The 24,170-nt window shown below is 64.2% G+C and overlaps 1 protein-coding gene across 2 annotated transcripts; it reads left to right on the forward strand.

Annotated features, from left to right (window-relative positions):
- Positions 1-6,746: 6,746 nt before the first annotated feature.
- On the forward strand, positions 6,747-23,502 carry SEMA4C (semaphorin 4C). Of its 2 annotated transcripts, none has more exons than XM_030551815.1 (15): positions 6,747-6,826; positions 11,215-11,399; positions 15,958-16,106; positions 16,484-16,546; positions 16,862-16,960; positions 17,470-17,566; positions 17,704-17,820; positions 18,225-18,376; positions 18,666-18,841; positions 19,140-19,284; positions 19,596-19,818; positions 20,144-20,259; positions 20,558-20,715; positions 20,966-21,036; positions 21,646-23,502. In XM_030551815.1, the coding sequence occupies exons 2-15, from the start codon at positions 11,288-11,290 to the stop codon at positions 22,482-22,484; spliced, it is 2,517 nt and encodes an 838-aa protein (XP_030407675.1). In that variant the 5' UTR covers positions 6,747-6,826; positions 11,215-11,287; the 3' UTR covers positions 22,485-23,502. The 2 variants fall into 2 exon arrangements, with proteins under 2 accessions (XP_030407675.1, XP_030407676.1); XM_030551816.1 differs by lacking the exon at positions 6,747-6,826 and adding an exon at positions 7,092-7,147.
- The last annotated feature ends 668 nt before the right edge of the window (positions 23,503-24,170 follow it).

Genomic DNA, 24,170 nt, shown 5'->3' on the forward strand with positions numbered 1-24,170 from the left:
AGGTGGCTTCTGGCTCTGGGTCAGGCCTGTTCTAAGAACCCATGGGATGGACAGGGCTGCCCAGAGGGGGGACAAGTGCAGCAATTTGCCCTGGGGCCCCGCGAGCCCTGGCCGAGAATCCTTTTCCTCACCCGGCAGTGGTCTGGGTCTTTGGCGCCATTTCGGCGGCAGGTCCTTCAGTGCTGCTGAAGACGCGGAGTGAGTGAAGGACCTGCTGCCACCGCAGACTTGAAGCGCCGCCCGGCGAGTACAAGCGCCGCAGCAGGTGGCGTCTTTTTTTATGTTTGCTCCTTCTCTTTGCCCCAGGCCCCCTGAATCCTCTGGGCGGCCCTGGGCTTGGAGCCAACGCCGAGTGCCAGAGCGCTAAATCCCAGGGGTCGGTTGAAATGCTCTAGGCCCAGGCTCTGTCATGCCTGGTGACCTTCCCCTGAGCTCAGGGCCCCATTGAGCCAAGCTGACCAGGTCAGGGAGAGAGTCAGGCCCTGCCTCACAGATCCCAAAGTCTGAATGGACAAGACAGACACATGAGGGGAAACTGAGGCATGGAGTGGCAGCGTTACGGTCTGGAACCCGTTCGTTTTTCCTGTAAGGCTCCTTGCTCTAGAGCCCAGGCAGCTCCAGCAGCACCAGCTCCTGCCCGTGGGGCCCATCCCCATTTCTTGTCATGACCTGGCCCCCCGGCGCTAGGCACTGCTCAAACATAAGCCTCTGTGCAACCTGCTAGGCAGCATCTAGGCCCAGATGCCCAGTCCCCTGCCAGTCCCCGAACTTGGGGTGCTCTGGCTGGGCATCTCCTGAAGTAAACTCTGATCTGTGAGGGGGAGCTTGCTGTGGGGGGCGGGGTTTGCTCCTCCCAGCTGGCTGTGGGGGGGATGGGAACAGATGGTGGGCTTTGTTCATTTCCCCTCGGAGGCAAAGCAGCCGGCAGCTGAGCTGTTTGATCTGTGGCTGTGCCCCCCCCCCCCAGCTCCGCTCCTGTTGACAGCGTTTTTCCGCTCAGTTGGTCGCTCCTGCCCGCGGCTGAGGGCTGCGCTGAAGGGGGCGGGCCATGGTGGAGTGGAGGTGCAGGGACAGGAACCATCGGAGTCTGGGAGCCTGCGCTCGCACAGCAGAGACTGACGGTGCCACAACTCCAGGCAGGGTCAGGGAGCTGGGGCTGAAACGCCTCCCAGGGCCTGGACCACGTCCCACTTACTCCTCCGGTGAATTGCGCCTTGGCCTGGTGCTCTGCCCCGTTGGGTGGGTACATGTGGGGTGCAGGATCCTGGCCTGTAACGTCTGCAATCCCCTGGCCTGTGGGCTCAGCCCGGGCTGCTGGCAGAACATCCCTGCTCATGCTGGCGCTGGCCTGATGGGGCGGGGGAAGGACGCACCAGTGCAAGCGGATGGGGGGGTGACCCTTAAAGATGGGTTCGTGCTCACCCATGTGCTGGGCCAAGGGGCAGGCAGGGGCCAGGCTCCCCCTTCACACCCCGGGAGCTCAGCGATACCCCTTGGGCTGTCAGTGCTGCTGGCTCTGGCTTTTGCCCCCAGCCCTGGGATGCAAGGAGATGCTGGGCTGCCAGGTGGTGGAGAAAGCTGGAAATGTGACCCCCAAAGTGACCCCACATGATCCTCCAGTGAGGCCATGTGAGCCCCAGATTGACATTTAACGTGACCCCTGCATGACCCCTAAGTGACCCCCGGATGACTCCCCTGTGACCCCCATGAACCCCAAAGGCAAATAAAAAGAACCCAAGTGATGCTCAGTGCCCTGCTGTGAAGCCCGTCTCAGTCTGGGGCGCTAGGCTCAGCCCTTGGGGGGCTGGTGTGGGAACGCACTCACTGTCCTGGGGCGAGGAGCCGTGACCTTGGGGCTGAGTGTGCACATGACAATGGCAGAGCAGAGGCCGAGGAGTGCATGGCTAGGGAGCAAAGCTTGTAGCTGAGGCAGCGAGAGGACCCTCCCCGGGGGCGAAGCGGCTCCTGGTTGTGTAATGCAGCCAGTTGTCCTGTGGCTCCCCACACCTGAGGAAGAGACCGTGAGTCATAAAGCACCCCAGGGAGGGGCAGGACACGTACAGAGATAGAAAGCAGGGCCTGTAGTCTGGGGCTAGGGGCCTGGCTCCATGAGGGGAGTGGGATCTAGTGTTTACAGCAGGGGGGCTGGGAGCCAGGACACCTGGTTTCTCTCCCTGGCCCTGGGAGGAGAGTGGGGGTTTAGAGGTTAGAGCAGGGGGCTAGGAGCCATGACTCCTGGGTTCTTTCCCCAGCTCTGGGAGAAGACTGGGGTCTAGTGGTTAGAGCAGGGGCCTGGGAGCCAGGGGAGGGAGTTGTGCCTAGTGGTTACAGATTCATGGATTCCAAGGCCAGAAGGGACCATTGTGATCATCTCGTCTGACCCCAGTAGAGCACAGGCCAGAGACCCACCCCACAGTCATTCCTAGCGCAGATCCATTAGACAAACATCTTGTGTTAAAAATGGTCCATGATGGAGAATCCACTCTGACCTGGGTAAATTGTCCCCCTGGTTAATCCCTCTCCCTGTTAAAAACGTGCACATTATTGCCAGTCAATTTGTCTAACTTCAGCTTCCAGCCCTTGGATAGTGTGAGACCTTCCTCTGACAGGCTGCAAAGCCTGGTATGAAATCTTTGTTCCCCCTGTAGATACTGACAGACTGAGTGTCACCCCTTCACCTTCCCTGTGTTCAGCTAACTAGCTGGAGCTCCTTTCATCATTCTTGTGGCTCTTTTCTGCCCCCTCTCTGCTGGATCAGCGCCCTCCTGACCTGGGCACCAGAATGATGGATTCCAGCAGCAGTTGCACCAGTGCCAAACCCAGAGGTAAAATCGTGTCTCCTCATAGTTGAGAGTCCCTTGTTTATCCATCCAAAAAGCACATTGGTTCTTTTGGCCACAGCCTTCCACTGGGAGCTCATGTTCCACTGATTATCCACACACCCTCTCCAATGCTTCCCAGGACAGAGGCCCCCAGCCTGTCAGTACGGGCTGCGTGCTTTGTTCCTCCATGCACACGTCTGCATTTAGCCAAACTAAAATGCATATTGTTCGTTCGTGCCCAGCTCACCAAGCAATCCAGGTCGCTCTTTATCAGTGACCTGGTCTCTTCATCAGTCACTGCTCCCCCAGTTTTCATGTGACCTGGAAACTTTATCAGGGATGATTTTATGTTTTCTTCTAGGTCAAATGTGAAATAGCATAGGGCCCAGAACAGATCCCGGTAGAACGACACCCACTCCATGACGATTCCCCATTACAGTGATATTTTGAGCTGTATGTTAGCCAGCTTTTAATTCATTTACTGTCTGCCATGGTAATGTCATATCATTCTCGCTTTTTAATCAGAGTGCCGTGTGGTCCTACGCACAGCGCTTCGCAGAAGTCTAAGATCATTACAGCACTGCTGTCACCTTTATCAACCGAACTTGGAAGCCCATCAAAAGCCATCAGGTTAGTTGGACAGGATCGCTTTCCAGAACCCACATTGATTGGCATTAATTCCATCACCCTCAGTTCTTTATTAACTGAGTCCTGGCTCAGCTGCTCCATTATCTTGCCCAGGATCGATGTCAGGCTGACAAGCCTGTAATCGCCTGGGTCATCCCCTTTATCCAACGACAGCTTCCTCCAGGCTCCTGGAATGTCCCCAGTGGTCCTAGAGTCATTGTCCGAGGTGGGTGCTGAGCCCTGAAGGGAGCGAGAGCCGGGTGCTAGCAGGTCTCTGGGGAGGCAGAGGGCAGGACCCCTGGGTTGGAGTCCCAGCTCTAGGGGGCTGGGCTTTGTGTTTCTCTGTTGATACACATGCACAGTGGGGTCTAGGGGTTAGAGCAGGGGGGCTGGAAGCCAGGACTCATGGGTTCTGTTTCTGACTGTTACTGATTTGCAACACGCCATCAAGGAATTTCCTTCTTCTCTTGATGCATCAGTGCTGGGCACAGTGCTGCCCTGACTCCAACCTAGCGTGACACTGAATTAAGGCTGGCAGAGCCCTGCGAGCCCGTTGATCAAAGGGGTGATAGAGGAGCAGCACTCTGCCCGCTGCCTTTCCACACCAGCCGCAGCGCTGAGCTGGTTCAGAAGAGGCTTGTGGCTGGTTTTTCCTTCTGCTGTAATTACCACTTTCCCCTCCAGCCAGCCGGGTGACTAATGCTTAGCAGCCTGGCAGCGGGGGCTGCGCTCCCCAGGTCTGGAGAACAAGCTGTGGAGCAGCCGGGCTGAGAGCTGGGACTGTTCCCAGCTCCCAGCATCGGCCTCCCCTAGCCCCACCCCCCAGCCCACGCACCCGGCCTCAGCCATGGCCCCCACCTAAGACAAGGAGCTCATTCAGATCAGGGAGCTGCTGAGGGGCTGGAATCCAGGAGCATTTACTGGGATCAACCCCCATTCCCAACACCGGGGCAGATCACTGGAGTTCTCTGCAGCCCTTCCAGAGGACGCAGCCCAGGGACAGGGTGACTTTACACCACTTTGGGCCTTCCAGATCTTGGGCTGCTCCAGGGACCAAAAAGCCCTTGGTGTAAATTAGAGCAGCCCCAGGATGCTCTAACAACAGCCCAGCTGAGGTGCCCATGGGCTGCAGCACAGTCAAGCTTCTGCAGCGCCACATACCACAGGCCAGGAATGCCTGGGGTGCCAGGGCATGTGTAGGGAGCACTCCCGAGACTGTGCCAGGCTGCCTGGGCATTAGCAGCCACCTATGTTGGTGGAATGGCTCAGGGACAGGATCTCTCACCATGCATTGCTAGGCAAAGCCACTGCTTGCACCGTCAGAGCATCCCTGGGTGGGCATCTGGGGTGCAAATCACCGCCTAGCCCCATCTGCCCTAGTGCTTTGCATCACAGCCATGTCAGGGGCTGGACATGGGGATTGACAGCATGGACTAGATGTTAATTTCACAATCCCTGAGTGCCCCACCCTGGGCTGAATGCAGGGCAAGTAGGGGCCGGTCTCTCGCCTGTGCTAGCTAGGGGTCAGGCTGGACAATCCACTGGACCCTTCTGGCCGTAAGCTCTGTTCCCCCGGCCACGGCACAGACACATCCCTGTGATGGGGGGCATCTCGGGTGGCAATGGCAGGTTATTTGGAACATCCCCAGAGTGCAGCAGAAACCATTTAATGCACAGCAGCCCTAGGGATCAGACGTGAGGCAGGAAGGAGTTAAATTCCCACCCACCCCCATCCCTGGGCAGACAGGCAGCACCAGGCCTATGCACCTTGTAAGTTCCACTGATGCCTGTAAGCAGGGCTTGCTGGAATAGTTTCACCCAGTCCCTGACTAGGCCCTGAGATCAGCCACCTGGCTGCAGCTCCCACTGCTTTCCAAGAGGGGGGGTCTCGGGGGACAGGACCGGATGGGCCACACCTCTGAACGCTGCTGGCTTGTCCAGGTGCCAACCAGTGATGGACATAGGTGCCTCACTTGGGAGGCTGAGGTTGACACATCGGCCACCAGATTCATGCCCCTCAGGTGGCTGATGGGAAAGGCCCAGAGTCTGAGTGGCAGCCCAGCGCTAGAGCGATGCCAGCTGGAGGGACCCATCCCTCTGATCCTTTTCTGGCCTTCCTTGGCTCATCCCCTTTCCCTGGCTGGCTGTCGGGCCCCAGGCCACCTCCCCCTTGCTGCTGGCTGTGTTTCTTCAGGCCTCTGCACACACGGACTTGGGCTGCCTGTTACCACCCCTCCCCCACCCCCCCCATGCACACTCCTGGGGGAGGTGCTGATTTTGGTCTGAGCCATTTATTGCAGCTTGGCTTAAACTTCACTAAACCAGAGTAAACCCACTGTAAAGGGGAGCAGCTGCCTGCCTGCCGCTCCGGTTTCACAACATCCTTTGAGGCTAACAGAGTACAGGCTTGCATAGAGTCCTGAAAGTGCGGGCAAGGACTGTTCCTGTGCCTCTTACATGGCTGCCAGTGATATCAGAGACTCTCCTCTAGCTGTTAGCACTATAGGGGCTATGACACACGAGCAAACAGATCTGATTCTGTCCAGCAGAGGGCTGCATCTCACACACCATGCCAGGCCAACAGACCCATTCCCAGATCCCTGGGGCCTCCTGTGATAGATAGCTTTATCTCTGCGTTTGTCTCGCTGGGGCTGGTGGAATCAGAAACCAAACAGTGTTTCAGTTAGCACAAGAGATCCACATACCATCTAAATACCCTGCCCCCAGCCTCCGTTTCCCATCCATCCCCTACCCCCTCCCCGCAGCCCCCCACCCATACACACCCCATCCATCTGCCTGTCCCCCACCCCATCCATATACACCCCATCCATCCCCTACCTCCAGACCCCCACCCTCATCCAAACACACCCCATCCCCTGCCCCCAACCTCCCTCTCCCATCCATCCCCCACCCCTGCCCCCCACCCATACACACCCCATACATCCCCCACCCCATCCATCAGCCAGTCCCCCACCCATCCCCAACCCCCCACCCCCATCCATACACACCCCATCCCCTGCCCCCAGCCTCCCTCTCCCATCCATCCCCTGCCCCTAGCCTCTCTCTCCCATCCATAACCCATCGACACATCCCATCCATCCCCCCACCTCGGGGCCGATCCCAAGGGCTCTCCGTGGCCCCGCGGCAGCAGTTGACGCTGGGGGCTGAGCTCCGAGGCGTCCCATTCATCTGGAGGAGCCCCGCCCCCGGCTGACGTCACGCGGAGTGGGGGAATCGAGGCAGGCAGGCGAGCGGGCTGCACAGTCGGGGCGACCGAAGAAAGGGCAGCGCCAGCGCCGCGAGCTGGGGACCCCCGAGCGCCCCGCAGCTCCGGGCCGGTTGGTTCTCGCGCGGGGCCGGGCCCCAGAGCCCCGAAGGTGAGTGGCGGGAGGGGAGAAGCCGCTTTTGTTCCTCTAGTGTTTACGGGGGCGCTGCCGGGCTCGGCTCGCTCGTGGCTCAGGGGGACGCGAACCCCAGCGCCTCCCCCCGTGCAGCCGGCACCCCGCTTTCCAGGGCAGCCCCCTCCCCCGAAACGGACCCACGTTCTTTGTGCGAACTAGCCTTGAGCTGGAGGCGAGCGCCCGCCCCCGGGAACTGGGGGGGTCCGCTGCTAGCGAAGTCCAGCCCAGCCTCTCCGGACCAGCTCGGCCAGGGGCTGGGCCTCCAGCGCCCCCTCCTGCCACCCCCTGCTCAGCCGAGTGCGTCTGCGGGGGCGCCGGGGGGGCGATGGGCGGGTGGATTGGGGCTCCTGGGGGGGCCCGCCGGTGGGGGTTGGGGGGCGCTGGTTTTGCTCTCTCCGGGGACCAGCTGCGCTGCAAAGTTTTCAGGCTGGGCGCTCGGGGCTGTGGGTTGGGCTGGGGCGGGTTGGACTCCGATGTGGGGGCAGATCTGCGGCTAATTACTAACCCCCTCCCCGAAAAGCCCCTTTGTCCTCAGTGCACCCCGGGCTCCTACAACCCCTCCTCGGCCTCGCCTAGGGGAGCGGGACCCTTCAGCCCTGGGGCTCGGGCTCCCCGCGAATGGCCGGAGAAGTCCCCGGGGCGGAGGGTCCCGGGCTCCGCGCTCCGAGACGCAGAAACTCGCTCCCTGCCCAGGTCGCGTCAGCAAAGCCGCGGCCCCGCAGCCGCTGAGCTTGCAAAAGGCTCCGACCGCTTCTCCTTTCTCTGCCTCCGAGCTCCGCTGGGAAAACAAAACCCAGCCTCGCGCCCCTGTGGGCGGGGGAGCGCAGGGTGCGCGCAAGGAGCGCGCAGCGCCATCTGCGAGCCTCTTTCTCTGCCCCAGCTCTCCGGGCTCCCCTCGCTGCTCCGGCCCCAGGGCGCCCCGTGGCGCTGGCTGCCGCCGGCCCCCATCTTCGGGGGGCCGGAGCCGGGCTTGGCCTCGCCGCTGGGCGCTGCCATGCTCGGGCCTTTGATGCAGGAGCTGGGAGTTGGGGGATCCGCCCCCCTGCAGCCCCCTCCCTGTCCCACCGCGCCACCCCCGGGCGGCTTCCCTAGAGCTACTCGTGCCCGGCGGGCCGCCGGCCTGGCAGCGCCCCCGCCCGGCTCGGTTCCCTTTGGGGGGCCGGGGGCCGCCCCACCCCGCTTGGCAGGGCTGGTCCCCGAGAGCAGCGGGCAGCCCCGGCGCCGGCCGGCAGGGGGCGGAGCGCTCTGGGCTTTTGTTCCTTTGCAGCCCGAGGGGCGGGGGGCTGCTGGGGGCGGCTCCATGCTGGGCGGGGGAGGGGGATGGGGATGGGCCGATGCGGGGAGGGCCTCAACTCCGCTGCACCCAGGGAAGTCGCCGCAGCTCATCCTCTGCCCCGCTGGTGGGCTGAGGGGGTGCGTGGGGCAGAGGGGGGACTGGCTAGGGCTGGGCCTGCTGGCAGTGTGCTCCCCCCTGCCCCTGCTAGGGCAGGGAACCCAATGGGGAGAGCTGGGGGTCTCTACCCCCTGGCTGGGGAATGGCCAAGCCCCCCGGCGACTGCCTTGGCCCACTTCCCACACATGGCAGCTGGGCCCCCCGGGCTGGGCTTGGCTGGCTTGTGCAGCTGCTCTGCTGGCCTGGCCTTGTGTGGCCAGGGATCTGTGCCCCCCCCCCCCAGGTCCCCCTTGGCAGATGCCTTGGCATTGCCCAATGCTATGCTCCGTGGGATAATGGCCGCCCCGGCTTCAGGCCTGGCATCTTCTGGGGACTCCGGGCTCGGTTTCCTCTGCCCCTTGTTGAGAGAGTGCGAGGGGGCTAGTGAGTCTGAGCTCTGTGAATGGGGTGGTGTCCCTCCCCCCACGTGGTACCCATCACCTCCCCTTGCCCTGGGGAAGCTGATAGGCGGGTGCCCATGTGCCAGGGGCAGGCCTTTCCTCGAAGGAGAGCATGTCACTCTCCTGCTGCGGGTGGCTCCTGACATGTGGGTCTGGCAGCCTGCAGAGCAGGAGCTCTCGTCTCTGCCCAGCCCAGGTGCCCATGGAGGGCAGGATCCATCCCCTGCACAGGAACTGACCAAGACTCTGGCTTGGTCTCTCGAGCTGCCCATCCCCCGCCCCCATGGGCTGCCCTGGGACCCGACCCCTCCGGCCCCCCGAGCACCTGCCAGGCAGTGGCAGTTGCTGTGATGTGGGTGTTTGACATGCTGGTCTAAGACCCACCAACTCCCAGGGGCTGAGAGCAGGGGCCAGTCCCTGCGGGCCTGACTGCGCCGGAGGGGTTCCAGAGGCTCCCTCGGCTCCGTTGGGGGTAGTGAGCTCTGGCGGGGGCAGGGGCTGCCCCACAGCTCGTTCCCAGCTGGATCTGGCTTCCTGGCTGGGCTGGCCATGATTCCCACAGCCCACTGCCTCACTTCCTGGCCGGAAATCCACTTCTCCCCTGCCGTGTCCTTCCCCGCAGGAGCCGGGTGGGAGAGGCAGCTTCCTGCTTCCCTTCATGGAAAACAGCTCTGCTTCTGCCACTGTCCTGCTGGTAACCTTCCCGCATCCGTGGCCCCACAGCCTGGCCATCACCCCCCCACTCTGGCCCCTGCCCGGCTGGATGCCACGGGCACCTTCTGCCCTCTGAGGCCGTGTCCCATCCACAGTCTCTGTCAGTCCCTCCCCAGGACATAGAATCATAGACTATCAGGGTTGGAAGGGACCTCAGGAGGTATCTAGTCCAACCCCCTGTTCAAAGCAGGACCAACACCAACTAAATCATCCCAGCCAGGGCTTTGCCAAGCCGGGCCTTAAAAACCTCTAAGGAAGGAGATTCCACCACCTCCCTAGATAACCCACTCCATGCTGGCGGGCTCTGGGCAGCAGTGCCGTGTGGCATGTTTCTGCACACTCCTCCAGGCTGGCAGCAGGAAGCCTAGGTTCCGGGGTGGCAGAGGCCCAGCACAAGGCAGGAGAGAACCCAAGGCAGGAGAGAGCCCAGCCTGCTGGCAGCGCCAGCCTGTTCGCTGGGCTGCTCCGTCTTCAAACATCCCGAACGCAGAAGGGGAGGCCCAACACCAGGCTAGTTCAGAGTCTCCCTTGGCAATTGCTCCCCCTTGTACCTTCCAGCCAAGGGTCCCAAAGCACCTCGCTGGTGTGGAGGTAATTCACCAGCTGCCAGCCGGGCTGGTGTCATCCTACCCATGTTAGAGGGGGAAACTGAAGCACGAAGTGATGGGGCTTACCCGAGATCGGAGAGGGAGTTTGTCAGAGCTGGGACCTGCCCTGTTGGGATTGGCTCGGGGGGCTAAAGCGGGTTCAGGGGGCCCCTTTGGGGCTCTGTCTGACTGGGGAAAGCCCCTCACCCATCCCTGGGTGGAGTTTCCTCCTGCAGAGGATGTGAGGGCGGCAAGGTGGAGTGATCCCAGGGGAGTGTGTGCGTGGGGGGGCGGGGGGCGCAGCTGTGCGTCAGCTGGGAAGAGGGAGTAGCATTGCTGGCAGCCTCTGTGCCCCCCTCCCCCCCCCCGCTGACTCAGCGCCAGCTCCATTGATGGCAGGAAGTAGTTATGGAAGGAGGTGAACCACAAAAAGGGGAATCCGTGACCTAGGGGTAGCTCCGGCTCCGGCTCTAGCTCTGCTTGGTACGGGTGGGGTGGGGGCAACAGCTCCCTGCAGGAGACACTGGTGCACACGCCTGCCCCCTGCTGCCTGGGGGCAGGCTCCTGCAGGGGGTGCTCGGCTACGTGGGGGGCAGGGGTGGGGGGCGCTTGGCTAGGTGGGGGGCGTGGGCACTGGCTGTGGAGCTGGCCAGTTGATACCATTCAGTGCGGGGGGAAGGGGAGCCAAGCGCTCCTGTGTGCGGGCCCAAGGGGCGGGGAGAGGCCCAGCCTGGGGGGGGCACCAGGATATCGCTGTGTCTCTGCTTCTAGCCACTGGCCTCGCCAGCTCGTGGGGCAGAAACGCTGCTCTGGCCTGGCCCTGGGCTGTGGGGTAGGGCCAGACAGAGGTGTCCTGCTTGCCTCAGGAGGCTAGAGGAGATTATAGGGGTCAGGACTCCTGGGTTCTGCCCCCGCCTCCCTCTCTGACACTGGGCAAATCCCTTCCCCTCCACCCCACGGCCCTTGGCTCATTCCCTGTCTGGCTGGGTCAGACTCTTTTCCCTTCCATGGGGCTGGGGCTGGGGCTGGGGCAGGGGGCTTGGCAGGGAACGCTCTGCAGGGGAGTGGGGTGGGGGGAATCTGAGTCTGTGTCTGGCTCAGCCCCTCCCTCCCCCGAGTGCTCAGAGCAGAGGCATCTCAATGACTCTCTTGTCCCCATTTCCTGCCTGCCCACGTGCTTTGGCTCCTCTGCCCTTGGCCCCCCGTAACCGGCCTGTCTCTCCCCGCCAGGCTGCCCAGAGCAGTGAGGGCACAAAAGGAGCTGGGCGCAGGGAGGCTAGACCTCAGCGTGCCACGGGGCAGCATGGATGCCAGCCTCTCAGGCCTCGCCCTGCTCACCACCGTCTTCCTGAGCGTGGGCACCACCGACACAGCCTGGTGGAACCTGGTGCCCAGGAAAACCATCCCCTACAACGGTGAGTGCCGCGATGGCCAGGCTGGGGGGACGTGTCATGACTCTGTTGGGTAGTGCCCAGCCCTGGCAGTAAGCACAGAACTGTTGTGGTGCCCTGGGCTGGGCTTTTTGGCATTACCCCAGCTGATGGGGGGAGGAGGAGGCAGCAGAGGTCTCTGGAGGAGTGGGGCTGGGAATGCCCCATCAGACAGACCCCCAGGGCCCGACCCCAGGAGTGTTTGTCCCACGGTGCTGAGCTGGATCCCAGCGATTCAAGACAGAGGGGCCTGGAGGGACAATGTATTTTAACAGAGAAGTCGAGCATCTGGCTCCCCACTGCTGAGACTGGGGAGAGGGGTGTGTGAGTGTGCCTGTCACTGCCAGGCTCGCGTTCCCCGCTCTGCAGCCATGACCACCTCTTGCTGTTTAAAGGGGAATGTAGAGACGCACTTGATTCCGGGAGCTGGGGTTTTAAGGAAACCTCCAAATCCCATGTGCTTCCTTGCAGAGCTGCTGCCTCTCCCGGCTTCCTGCTAAGGGAACCCCCTTTTCCTGGGGAGCAGCTCCCCCATGCCTGGCTCACTGTGCGGTGAGGGCGAGGGGTCAGCAGGGTCCCTTTGCTGGGGGGTGGCTGTGGAGGATCCCTGCCTTTGGGGGGATGGGAGGGAGCTCCCCATCCAGCCTGCACCCGCCCTGGCAGGGGAAGGCAGGCCTAGCGGTTAGGGTGCTGGCTGGGACTTGGCAGACTTGGGTTCAGTTCCCTGGGCAGCCATGGCCTCCCTGTGTCCTGGGGGAGTCCTGGAGCCTGTTCCCCGGGATGGGAGCACATCCCAGGCACCCTCCATCACCCCCCAGGTCTGACTCGAGGGGCTGGAGCTGGGAGCCAGGAGAGGCAAAGGGCTGCTGCAGTGAAGCCTATGGGTGCCCAGCCCTGGAGCCCCTGGCTGGCGCAACCCATTAGGTGACCTAGGCGGTTGCCTAGGGCACTAACATTTGGGGGGCGGCGACCGCGGTGGTGGGACCTTCCACCGCCTCTGTCGGGGGTGGCATTTCAGGGGTGGGACCTTCTGCCACCTAGGCCAGGAAAAAAGCTGGCAGCGCTCCTGGCAGGGGGGACATGCTACAGTTGCTCTGAGCCCTGCGGGGCGGCAAAGCCAGTTTGGGGAGCTCAGGCTCCGGTACCATGCATGGGACACAGGGCAGCACCCGTGGCCCGGGCAGCCTGCCCCTTTGGATAAATCTCACTGGCACAGCCAGGCCATGGTGACCAGGCACTGCTGGTGGGCACCTCCCACTGCCATGGGATTGGGAACCCCTGCCCACCCAGGCCCCCCCACCAGCAAGCATGCGGCATCCAACTCTGCTCTCCCGTCGGGTGCCTGGCCCCAGCTGTGATGCACCAGACATGGCATCTGCAGGCTGGGAGCTCTGTGGGGTAAGGTGGGGGCCCCCCTCCTTGGGCCAGCCACGGCTCACAGGCCAAATCAGGTGCTCAACCCCTGGCTCCGTGGTACCTACGCTGGGGTCCCGAGACCTTCCCTGCCCCCCCTTCCACTGGTGAAGCGCTGCTCTCAGCGCTGTGCTGGCGGGAAGGGGGCTCTTGCCTGCCCTGCCTGGGGCCCGGCTGGCCCCGGGGGAGCTGCCTCTCCGGAGGTGACATCAGGTGTTTGCGCCAGCCCCGGGCAATGATCTCATCCTGTTTGCTAGTAGTTGCCCTCCCCAGGGCTCCCTTCCCCTCCCCCCCGCATCCTGCGTCCTGCTGCTCCCCCAGCGCGGAGGCTGGGCCCAGCCTCCGTCCCTTGTGCCCACAGGCTCTCATTTGGCTCCTGCCATACGAGGTGGGCGCCCGACCCCTGTGCCCATGCGAGGGCTGCTCTGAGTGAGTCTCTGTGCCCTGGGTGCTCCCCCCTCGGTCCTGCGTTCCCCGCCTTGGCTCTGGCTCTGGGGGTCAGACGGCCCAATTGGTGCGTGGGCGGGGATGTATCCTGTGGCGGTGCTCCTCAGTCCCGACCTGCAGCCCCCCCCTTCTGCCAGGCTCTCTGTGCCCAGGGCAGGTTCTCCTCCTGGGCCCCCTTTAGCACTCAGGCTCTGCAGCTGCCACACCTCCCCCACCCCCGGCACCCCAGTCCCTGCAGGAGCTGGGATGTACTCGCCAGCCTGAAGTTGGACTGGGACTGGCTGCCTGGGGGTTGGCACTGCCCATTGGGTCCTCATCCCATGAGAGCTGCTGGTTCCTGCTCTCCACTCTGTGAGGGGCTGGACTCATCCTTTCAGGTGCTGCTGCCTGGGACCTGCTCCCCATATGTGCGGGCTCCCCTCCCCCACCCTGCTGAACCCCAGGCTGGGGAGTGGGGGTGGGGCTGATTGAAGCCAGGTGCCAGCTTTGATCGGCCGTGGCAGTGGGGCGGGCTCCACTCCCCGGCTCTAATGGGTCCCAGCTGGCGGAGCAGCCGAGCCAGCCGCCTCAGTGCCGAAGCCCCAGGTTCTCAGACTGCCCTGGAAGCTCTGCTCTCCAGGATGCTGGGCTGTGCCGAGGGGTCTCCCTCACCCCCCAGTGCTCCTGCCCTGTGCCGAAGGAGTCCCTGGGTGTTCGTGTGGGGGAGGGAGTGCAATAATCTCTGGGAAGCCTCGTTCCCTGTGTCCAGTCCCACTTTGCCTGTGTCACCTCAAGGTGCCCATGCTGCCTGCCTGCGATCTGTGGGTTCTCCCCCCCCCCCCGACTCTAGGCGCTGGGGATGCCAAGTCTGGCAGGATCTGTGCTGCAGGGCATGGGGGCAGTGCTGGGGGCAGAGGTGAACTGATCATGGGGGCTCTGGTTTGGCACCTGCTGTGCCGCGCCATATCTTGCCTTGATGTCAGCGCTCGGCTGCCTTCGCCCCGGTTCCAGGGAGATGCCCCGGGGCGGCCTGGTTGGACCCTTCCATGCCAGCTGGAGTGTGTGTGTGTGTGTTTGGGGGTATTGTACGTGGCAGCATCTGGGAATCTCCCTGTGCCCCAGGTGCCATCGTGCCAGGCGCTGTGCAGATCTGGTCAGCAGGGCCGGTCCCTGCCCTGGGGCGACATGCTCCTGGGTGGGGGATTGGGACACAGGAGGCTTCCTGGAAGTGTCGGGAGGGCCCATTTCCCCAAGGCTGTAGGCCAGCCTGAAGTGGTCTGTATCCTGGGCCCTACACGGCTGGCTTGTGAGCCCACTGCACCAGCCTGAGCTGCACTGGGGTTGTGTGAGGGGCTCATATTGCGGCTGGTAACGCTACCGGGCTGGTGCTGGGTTTCCTGCCATCAGCTTGGGCCAGCTCCGCTTGCGGGCTTGACTTCTCTCTTCAGCCTCCTTACCTTGGGGAGGCAGAGTGGGCAGCCCCCGGGCTGGCTAGGGAGTTCGGTGCCCTGCATGCTGTGTCCAGCCTGGAGCAGAGCGAATCGGGGGCTTGGTGGGCGACAGCTGCCCCCACCCCCACCCTGGCAGTGCCTGGCAGATCTCCTTCCCCCAGCCCAGAGTGGCTTGAGTACCTCTGTATGCTCCCCACCCCCGCGCTCCGCTCTCCCGTCAATGTGCCCTTTCTCTGAACAAAGCTGGCCCTGGGGGCCGGGCTGGGCAGGGGCTCGGCAAAGAGCCCCTCTGCCAGGGCGCCAGGCTCAGCACTCTCCGGTTCCACCCGGCGCATCCCCGACAATGGCTCCCTTGTCCAGCCAGCGTGAGGAGCGAGTGGCTCCCTGGAGGGCAAGGGCGTCTTCCAGGAAGGGGCTGATGCCCCGAGTGGAGCTGGCTGGAGCAGATGGTCCCACGTGAGCTCCCCCGGCCCAGCATGCTCAGCGGGTCTCTGTGCCCCATGGGGCCTGGGGCACGTTAGAGCTGAACTTTTCTCCAGGCTCAGGGTGTCTGCAGACGAGATCACGAGTTCAGGGCTGTTCCCAGCTAGGCTAGAGAGCTGCGGGTCAGGAGTGAGGAGCATGCCAGATCGGAGGGGGATCCCAGGGCTGGGCTAGCAGGGGCTGCGGATCTGGAGGGAGGGGCTGCCAGCCACGGCAGTGCAAGGTGGTGTGTGGCCAGCCCCGTCTCTGCTGGGGGCTGTTGGCGATCTGCAGGTGGGGAGGGGAGGGCATCTGGGGCAGTTCCTCTCCTGCTGGCACGGAACGAGTTGTCTCCAAGACACCCTTCTCTAGTCCTGAGTCCAGTCCAGACTCAGCCTCGTCACCTGCTAGCCATGGCCCCCGGGATCCCTCAGCACCTGCCCCCCCCAGCGGGTGGGATCCCCCCTTGCCCTACAGCAGGTTGGCCCAGTGCCCGGGGTGCCAGCCGAGCAGCCAACAGGACGTGGGTGGCTCCTGGATCCTGTGTGCCCCCAGGGTAGCCTGGGAGTGAGGAACTCACCCACCATTGCTGGGGCAGGGTGTGAGGTGGGAGCCCCAGTATCACCACACAGCTCTGAAACTTGAGGCCTGGCAACCTCTTGGCTGACTGGCACCGAGGAGCAGGCAGCCTGGGACGCATTGGTGGTGGTGCCAGGCCCCAGTCTGGCCCTGTGCCCCCAGGAGCTGCAGGCCTCCGAGTCCCCTGACACCGTCCCATCGCCTCCCCACAGAGCTGAAGGACGTGGCGAAGCGGTTCTCCAAGGCAGGCGTGTCGCACTACATGACGCTGACGCTGGGCGAGGCCGAGAGGGTGCTGTACGTAGGTGCCCGGGAGGCCATCTTCGCCCTCGCCACCGGCACCATGGAGCTGAAGGCAGCGGTAAGAGAGGGCGGCTCTGCTGTGGGGTCCTAGCAGGGGGCACAGAGCCTGGGAGGGGGCCCCCAAAGCCTGGCTGGCAAGGTACGCAGTGCCCCCACATCTAGGGGGATGGAGCTATGAGGAATCTGGGTGGCCTGGGGGTGCTGGTTAAACAGCCCCTTGGGGAGCAGCGCCCCCTGCTAGGCACCCCTGAACATGAGCATGTTCTCTTGGGAGCTGGGCTGGGCCCTGGTTGCTGGGCGCCTCCTCTGCCAGTTGGGGGATGTGGCAAGCATGGAGAGCCAAGTGCTGTTTGGCTGCAGGAGATGGAGGGTGGGTGGGGCAGGACTGGGGTGGCCTGGCTCAGCCCCTGACCCTGCTCCCCTCTGGCTTGGCAGATCTCCTGGGAGGCTCCAACAGAGAAGAAAGTGGAATGTATCCAGAAGGGCAAGAACAACCAGGTATGCCAGCTGGGCACACAGCCCCGGCTCCCCTGCCCGCTCCCAGCCTCGCCCCATGTGCAGGAGCAAGGCCCCCAGTCTGAGCCCACGGATCTGTACGGCAGCCTCCTTCTGCGTGTGGAGGGGCTGGTCCCGGGGTGGCACAGCGATGGCATGTACCATGTCTCTCCCTGGGCTGGGGAGCTGCAGGGGGTCCCACAGCCCTGGGCAAGTTCCACTTGTCTCCATGGCCAGCCCTGCCCTGGCATTGCTGGGGGGGGACCCAATAGCCCCCCCCACTAGCCTCCTCCCGCTGACCAGCCCCTTTCTCTCCAGACCGACTGTTTCAACTACATCCGTTTCCTCCAGAGCTACAACAGCTCCCACCTGTATGCGTGCGGCACCTTCGCCTTCCAGCCCAAGTGCACTTACATTGTGAGTATGGCCCGGAGCAGTGCGCCCCCTGCTGGACGGGATGGGGCTGGGCTGGCGAAGCTGAGAGCTCCCACTGAAGCCAACGGTCCTGCCCCACTCCCCACATCACCCCCTGCTGGATGGGACGGGGCTGGCGGAGCAGGGAGCTCCTGCCCTGCTCCCCACAGCGCCCCCTGCTGGACAGGATGGGGCTGGGCTGGCGGAGCTGAGAGCTCCCACTGAAGCCAGTGGTCCCGCCCTACTCCCCACAGTGCCCCCTGCTGGACGGGACGGGGCTGGGGGAGCCGGGAGCTCCCCCTGCCTCATTCTGGCAGAGGCTGGGAGTCCGTGGTGGCGACCGAAGGAGGGGATGCTGACGGGCGCTGCCTCCTGGATGAACGATGGCCAGTGTGGAGCTGTGCTGAGCGTGGGGCATTCTCAGACCCTGCCATGGACCCAGCACAGCCCCATCTCTGCAGGCAGCTTGCCGCTGGGTCCCACTGACCCTACGTGTGGGGCGTCTCTTTCAGGAGGAGTCCAGTTTCTCCCTCAACAGGCTGGCCTTCGAGGATGGGAAAGGGAAGTGCCCCTATGACCCGGCCAAAGGTCACACGGGCCTCATTGTGGGTAGGTGGGGCCCTTTGGGGGGGGGGGCTGGTTTGGGGGCTGGGACGGGGCCCAGGGCGCCCGGGCTGGGAGTGGGAGGCTGGTGGGTATTTCTGCCCCACGCACCCAGTTAACCCCTTCTTGGCCATGCCGTCCAGATGGCGAGCTGTACTCGGCAACGCTCAACAACTTCCTGGGCACGGAGCCGGTGATCCTGCGCAACCTGGGCCCCCACTACTCCATGAAGACAGAGTACCTGGCCTCCTGGCTGAATGGTGAGGGGGGGACAGGGCACAGGGGGCACGGGTCACACAGTAGCTCATGCAGCCCCCTTTCTGTGGGGGGAGGGACTCTCACTGCCCCCAGAACCAGTCCATCCCACTGTGGGTCTGGCGAGCGGTCAGGCCCCTGCCTGGGCTCTGCTGCCCAGGATTGAAGCCCCAAGTGTGGGTCTTTCCCAATGTGGCATCCGGCTGGGGTTGGGGGTGGTCCTGCAGCAACCAGAGGGTGCTGTTGGAGGGGGCACAGCCGGGCCGGCTCCAGAGGGCATCTGGCTCCAAGCGTGACGGGAGGCGGCCGGGGGGCTCCTCCCCACAGCACTGGGAGCTCGGGGGCCCGAGTGGAGAGCTGGGTTGATGTGGGGCCCACGAGCCCTGGTCTCACGTGCCCCCTATTGCAGAGCCCCACTTTGTGGGCTCGGCCTACGTGCAGGAGAGCGTGGGCAGCCCCAGCGGGGACGACGACAAGGTCTACTTCTTCTTCAGCGAGCGTGCCGTGGAGTACGACTGCTATGCCGAGCAGGTGGTGGCCCGCGTGGCACGGGTCTGCAAGGTACGTCCGGGGCACCGTGGCAACCAGCCCTCGGACAAGGGCCCGTGCCGGGCGGGAGGGGTGCCCAGAAACACTGCGGCGTGGCTGGAGCCCGTGGGCCAGGCCGGGCCCTGCCCTGAGCTGGATACGGAGCTCGCTCCAGGCCTGAGCCTGCTGCCGGTGTGAGGGGACCCTCGTGGTGACCTGGTGTCATGGGGGCAAGAGACCTCCTGGGACCCAGGTGCCAGGCAGTGGGGCTCTCGGGGTCTGGCCTGTCCCACCCCCTCATGTGGTGCCTCCCTCTGCCCAGGGGGATGTGGGCGGCGCCCGGACCCTGCAGAAGAAGTGGACGACGTTCCTCAAGGCCCGGCTGGTCTGCTCCATCCCGGAGCAGCAGCTGCACTTCAACCGGCTGCAGGCCGTGTACACGCTGGAGGGGACCACTTGGCACGACACCACCTTCTTCGGCCTCTTCCAGGCTCGCTGGTGAGCACGGGAGCCCCAGGCCACTGAGCGTTCCCATGGGCCCTGCAGCCTCCATCCCACCTACACTGCCTGCTGGGGGACCCCCGCCCCTCTGCAGCCGGTGTCAGCCCTCCCATTGGGCCTGTCTCCCCAGGGTTGCCCCCCAACTCACACGTCCCCCGGGGTCAGGGCAGTAGCTTTCCCCTGGCTCCCTCCCACCCGCCAGGCTCTGCCCTGGCCATCACCCTCCCTCCCCACTCCCTCATCTTTCCAGCACCTCCAGCCCCATGCCGGGTCTCACCCCCCTTCCCTCCCACAGGGGGGACGTGGACGTCTCTGCCGTCTGCCAGTACCACATTGAGGACGTGCGCAAGGCCTTCGAGGGGCCCTACAAGGAGTATCGGGAGCAGGCCCAGAAGTGGGGCAGGTACTCGGACCAGGTGCCCAGCCCCCGGCCTGGGGCGGTAAGTGCCATGGGGACCAGGGAGACCCAGCCATCACAGTGGGGAGGCCAGCTGCTCTCATCTCTGCCAGGGGTCACCCCCCGCCGTGCACTCAGTAGTGCCCCCTTGGGGGCTGGGTGGGCACTCACTAATCCCCACCCCCACCCCAGGCTGCCCTGGGAAGTGTCACCCGCACTGCCTGCCTGCCAGGGTCCCTCCCCCAGCGTGGGCACTTGAGCTGCCTCTGTCCCCCAGGCTGCCAGCTGAGCTATGCCTTGCCCCCCTGGTTGGTGGTGCCCTGCCCCACTGTGACCCAGCCCCTCTCCCCTCAGTGCATCACTGACTGGCACCGGCAGAATGGCGTCGCCAGCTCGCTGGAGCTGCCCGACAACACGCTGAACTTCGCCAAGAAGCACCCGCTGATGGACGAGCCGGTGCTGCCGCGCCACGGCCGGCCCCTGCTGCTCAAGAAGGACACCAACTTCACCCGGCTGGTGGTGGACCGGGTGCGCGGGCTGGATGGGGCCTCCTACAATGTGCTCTTCATTGGGACAGGTACTCGTCAGGACTCTGCTCTCTTCCCCTCCCTCCCCGCCCCCCAATAGCTGGGGCCTCAAGCCAGCCTGGGCTCAGCCTTGCCCCGGGGTGGGGGGGTGCAGTGGGAGGAGGGGCAAAAGCCACATGGCACAACAGTGCTGGGGGGCCACTTTGGGAGCTGCTGAGCATGTGATGGAGGGGCAACTTGGGGGTGCATCTCCCAGCATGGGGTGGCCTAAGGGTTCCTGGGGGTGCTAAGGGGGTGGTACAGGAGTGATGGGGGGTGCTTAGGGCCCCACCCCTGCCCACAGCTCCCTGCAATCCTGCCCTGCGGCTCTTCCAGGTGACGGGTGGCTCCACAAGGCCCTGGTCCTGCCCTCCCGCGTCCACCTCGTGGAGGAGCTTCAGATCATTGAGCCAGTGCAGCCCATTGAGAGCCTTGTGCTGGCCCACCAGAAGGTAGGGGGCAGGGCACCTTGGGGACAACCGGGGGGAGGGAGGGCAGAGCACTGGGAGGTGGAGGGGATGCCCTGGGCTGGTGGGGGGGGCAGAGTGTAGGGGGTTGGGGGAATGCCCTGGACTGGGGGGGGGGCAGAGATAATGGGGGGTGCCATGGGGGGGCACAGGGGGCAGAGATAACTGGGGGGGTTGTTGGGAGGGGCAGGGATAACCGGGGGGCTGTTGGGGGGGAACAGAGTATGGGGCAGTGATGGCTCTAGGCTGTCCCATCAGCAATGATGTCCCTCCCCCTCCCCAGAAGCTGCTCTTTGCCGGCTCTCACTCCCAGGTGGTGCGGCTGTCCCTGGCCGACTGCGCCAAGTACCGCTCCTGTGCTGACTGCGTCCTGGCCAAGGACCCCTACTGCGCCTGGAGCCGCAACACCAGCCGCTGCCTCCGGGCTGATGGCTCTGACGGGTGAGGGGGCTGGGGGGCTGGCCTGGGGGCGGGACACTACCCATATGGGGGGCGGGAAGAGGTGGTCATTGTGGTGTCCCCTCCAAGAGGGCCCTGATTAGCATCTCCCTGCCCTGCCCCACGGGAAGGTCTCCTCTCACCTCCCCCAGGGCTCTTGTTCCCTTCTGGAGCATGGCCCAAGGGGCAGTGACTGCAGCTCGGTGCCCCACCGGGGACAGCTGGGGCTGTGCTGACTCCAGGTCTGTCTCAGGTCCCTGCTGGTCCAGGACGTGGTGAACGCAGACACGGCTCTCTGCAACCTCCTGCGAGCACCCCCTTCAGGTGAGAGGTCACCAGCGCCCCCCCCCCCCCCCCCCCCGGGCGGGGAACTCCCTGGGAACCAAAGGGGCTGGGGAGGGGGCCTGCACTCTGTTAGCTTGAGGAGTCCCCTCTCAGCGCAGGCTTGAGAGCCAGGACTCCTCTAGCTCTGCTGCTGATTTGCTGCTTCTGTCTGTGCCTTAGTTTCCCCAGGTGGACAACAAGGCTGACTGGTGCTGAGGTACCTGCCCAGGAGCAGTGGGGTGCAGGGCTGAAGCTGCCCTGGGTTCCCCTGTCCCAGGGTCTCTCCTAGGTTGTCCCAGGAAGTGCACTCAGCCAAACATCTCCCGTACTTGCCCTACAGGCCACAGCGACACCTCCCACCCCCCATTGGTCCTGGCACAGCCCAGGTTTGTCCATGTGCCCAGCTCCTGTGTGAAACCAGCAGCAGTGTCAGAGCCCACAGGACACGTGCCATCTCCAGGCTGGTCCCTGCAGCCTCAGCAGAGAGGCCTAGGCCAAGGCCCTGGTGCTGGCATCGCCCGTGGGGTGTCCCTCTTGGGCAGGGCTGTGGGATGGGCAGAGGGTCCAGCCCCCACCTCAGCCTGACCCCTTCTCCCCTCTGTCCTGCAGTTAACGTCACTCCCAAGAACATCACGGTGGTGGCTGGCACGGACCTGGTCCTGCCCTGCCGTCTCATCTCCAACCTGGCCCGGGCTCGCTGGACCTTCAACGGGCGGGAGCTGGCCGAGGACCACGCCTCGGTGCTGTACGACGCCCGTCTGCAGGCCCTGGTCATCCTGGGCACAGGCCCCCAGCATGGTGGTGCCTACCGGTGCTTCTCGGAGGAGCAGGGCACGCACCTGGCGGCCGAGGGCTACATGGTGTCGGTGGTGGCAGGCCCAGCCGCCACGCTGGAGGCACGGGCCCCACTGGAGAGCCTGGGGCTGGTGTGGATGGTGGCGATTGCTCTGGGCGCCCTGTGCCTGGTGCTGCTGCTGGTGGTGCTGTCCCTGCGGCGCCGGCTGCGGGAGGAGCTGGCCAAGGGCACCAAAGCCGTGGAGAGCACCCTGGTGTACCCCATCGAGCTGCCCAAGTCGCCCCCCAGCCCCAAGTTCGTTCCCAGCGCCACCTCGGACTCGGACGAGAAGCTCTGGGACCCAGCCAGTTACTACTACTCGGACGGCTCCCTCAAGATCGTGCCGGGCCACGCCATGTGCCAGAACGGCTCGGCCACACCCTCGCCCCCCGCCAATGGCATCCCTGGGCAGCCCCTGGCATCCCCACCCCCGCACTCACCCAACCGCATCCACCTGGGCAGCGTCCGCGGCTCCTCCTCCAACGGCTACATCCGCCTGCAGCTGGGTGCCGAGGAGCGGCCCGGCTACAGTGACCTGGCCGAGGAGCTACGCCGCAAGCTCCAGCAGCGCCAGGCACTGCCCGACTCCAACCCCGAGGAGTCCTCGGTGTGAGCCCGGGGCTGCGGGCCTCTGACGCAGGCACAGCTACCTCAGACCCGGCCGGGGGCGCTGGGATCCCCTGCCCTGCCCACCTGGGACACATGTGGGACCCTTTTTCTAACGACACCGGTGGATTTTGATCCCCCTGCGGCTGCTGTCAGTATTTCAGTGGATCGGGCCCATTCTGGAGCCGGCCTGGGCCCTGGGAACGGCTGGTTCGGATGTATGAGCAGGTCCTGGACGGAGGGGACACACGAGTCTGCCCTGGATCCTGGATGGATGGAGCCTACTTAGGACCTGATGCCTGGAGCGGATGTGGGTGGGATTTTGGAGGCCGGCTCGCCCGAGAGGCACAGCCTGGTGCTGTTGGCTGCTGGCTGGACCCCCCCTTGTGAAAGCATTATCCGGTGGGCGCCTGGGGTGGCCACTGGCGTGTGGACCTGTTCACCCACTGCTGGGTGGGAGCAAGGGCAGACCCAGAGCTAACACAAGGTGCCCTCCTAGTAATGCGGGGCAGGACTGCATTGCATGCTGGGAACAGGGCACCCATTCCGATTACCTATGGGCTGCAGTCCCGGGGGTGGTGTCAGCTCTGGCCTTCTCCCTGCCCCCCCGAAGGTGGCACCTCATGGCCTGCGTGCTGGTGATGGGCCAATGGTGTCCTTGTGCCTGGGGGGGAGCTGCTGGTGGAATGGGGGGGCTGTGTTCCTGTGCCCCTCCTCCAGGCCAACTCAAACCACAGAGATGGACTTGGTGACTTTGCCACACCCCCTCTCCGAGGGGTGGAGGATATGGGGTGGGGGGTACCAGTGTAAATACCCCCCCACACACACACCCCACCTGAGTCCCTGCCTCTTGGCAAAGCCAGTTTCTGCCCAAGCTACCCCCGATCCCGCACGCCGGCTGCCTCCCCCACCCCCTTGTCAGTGTAAATAAGCAGCAAGGACCCCCTGACCCCAGTGTAATTTATTTGTTATTGAAATCTATTTATTGGCTGTAAATACTGGAGTATTTTTATATTAATAATAAAAGGGAGAAAAACTCCAGCTGGTGCCTGTTGCCTTGTGTGTGTGCGTGCAGGGGGGCGGGTGCCCTCGCTTGATGCCGGCAGATGCAGTGTTCTGCGCCTGGCTCTGCTGGGGTCAGGGTGGGGGTTGGCACTTGGACTGAGTTGTTGGGGGGGACAGCACTGTGCGTTTTGTAGTAGTGTTGCCCACTGGTCGGACGGACACACACACACACACACACACACACACACCCCACTGAGCTGTGCCCCGGGGCTTGGCCCCAAACCTTATCTCCCACCTCATGGGCCTTGCACCCCCTGCCCGAGACGTCTGGGCCACAGCACAGAAACCCTGCCCCGGCTGGGGGAGGGCTGTTCCCGGCCCCCGCCTGTGAGCTCATGGAAAAAGGAGCAGGCAGGCTATAAAAGGGCATTGAGTCTTCCTGGAGTGGAAAAAGCTCCGCATTCCCCTGGGAGCTGGCCTCTCTGCCAAGGGGGAGGGGGGCCCCCGCCGGGCCTGGAACGCTCTTAAAGCAGCAGCCACAGGGTCTCTGCCTAATCCGGGCTGGGGGGCAGGAGGTTTCTGTGGCTTGGGGGGAGCCTCTTGCAGCTTTTTTTCCCCTCCCCAGCCCCCCTCTGCTCCCACCCCTCTTGGGATCACTGCATGGACTGGCTGGGGTCCCCCCTCAACA

This window comes from Gopherus evgoodei, chromosome 2 (genome assembly GCF_007399415.2).
Source record: "Gopherus evgoodei ecotype Sinaloan lineage chromosome 2, rGopEvg1_v1.p, whole genome shotgun sequence".
In the NCBI taxonomy this organism is placed as follows: Eukaryota; Metazoa; Chordata; order Testudines; family Testudinidae; genus Gopherus; species Gopherus evgoodei.

Coding starts and splice junctions, on each gene's coding strand:
- SEMA4C (XM_030551815.1), top strand. CDS start 11,288: ATGGATGCCAGCCTCTCAGGCCTCGCCCTGCTCACCACCGTCTTCCTG. Junction 17,821..18,224: donor CCTGGCCTCCTGGCTGAATG/GTGAGGGGGGGA, acceptor CCCCTATTGCAG/AGCCCCACTTTGTGGGCTCG. Junction 19,285..19,595: donor CCAGCCCCCGGCCTGGGGCG/GTAAGTGCCATG, acceptor CTCTCCCCTCAG/TGCATCACTGACTGGCACCG.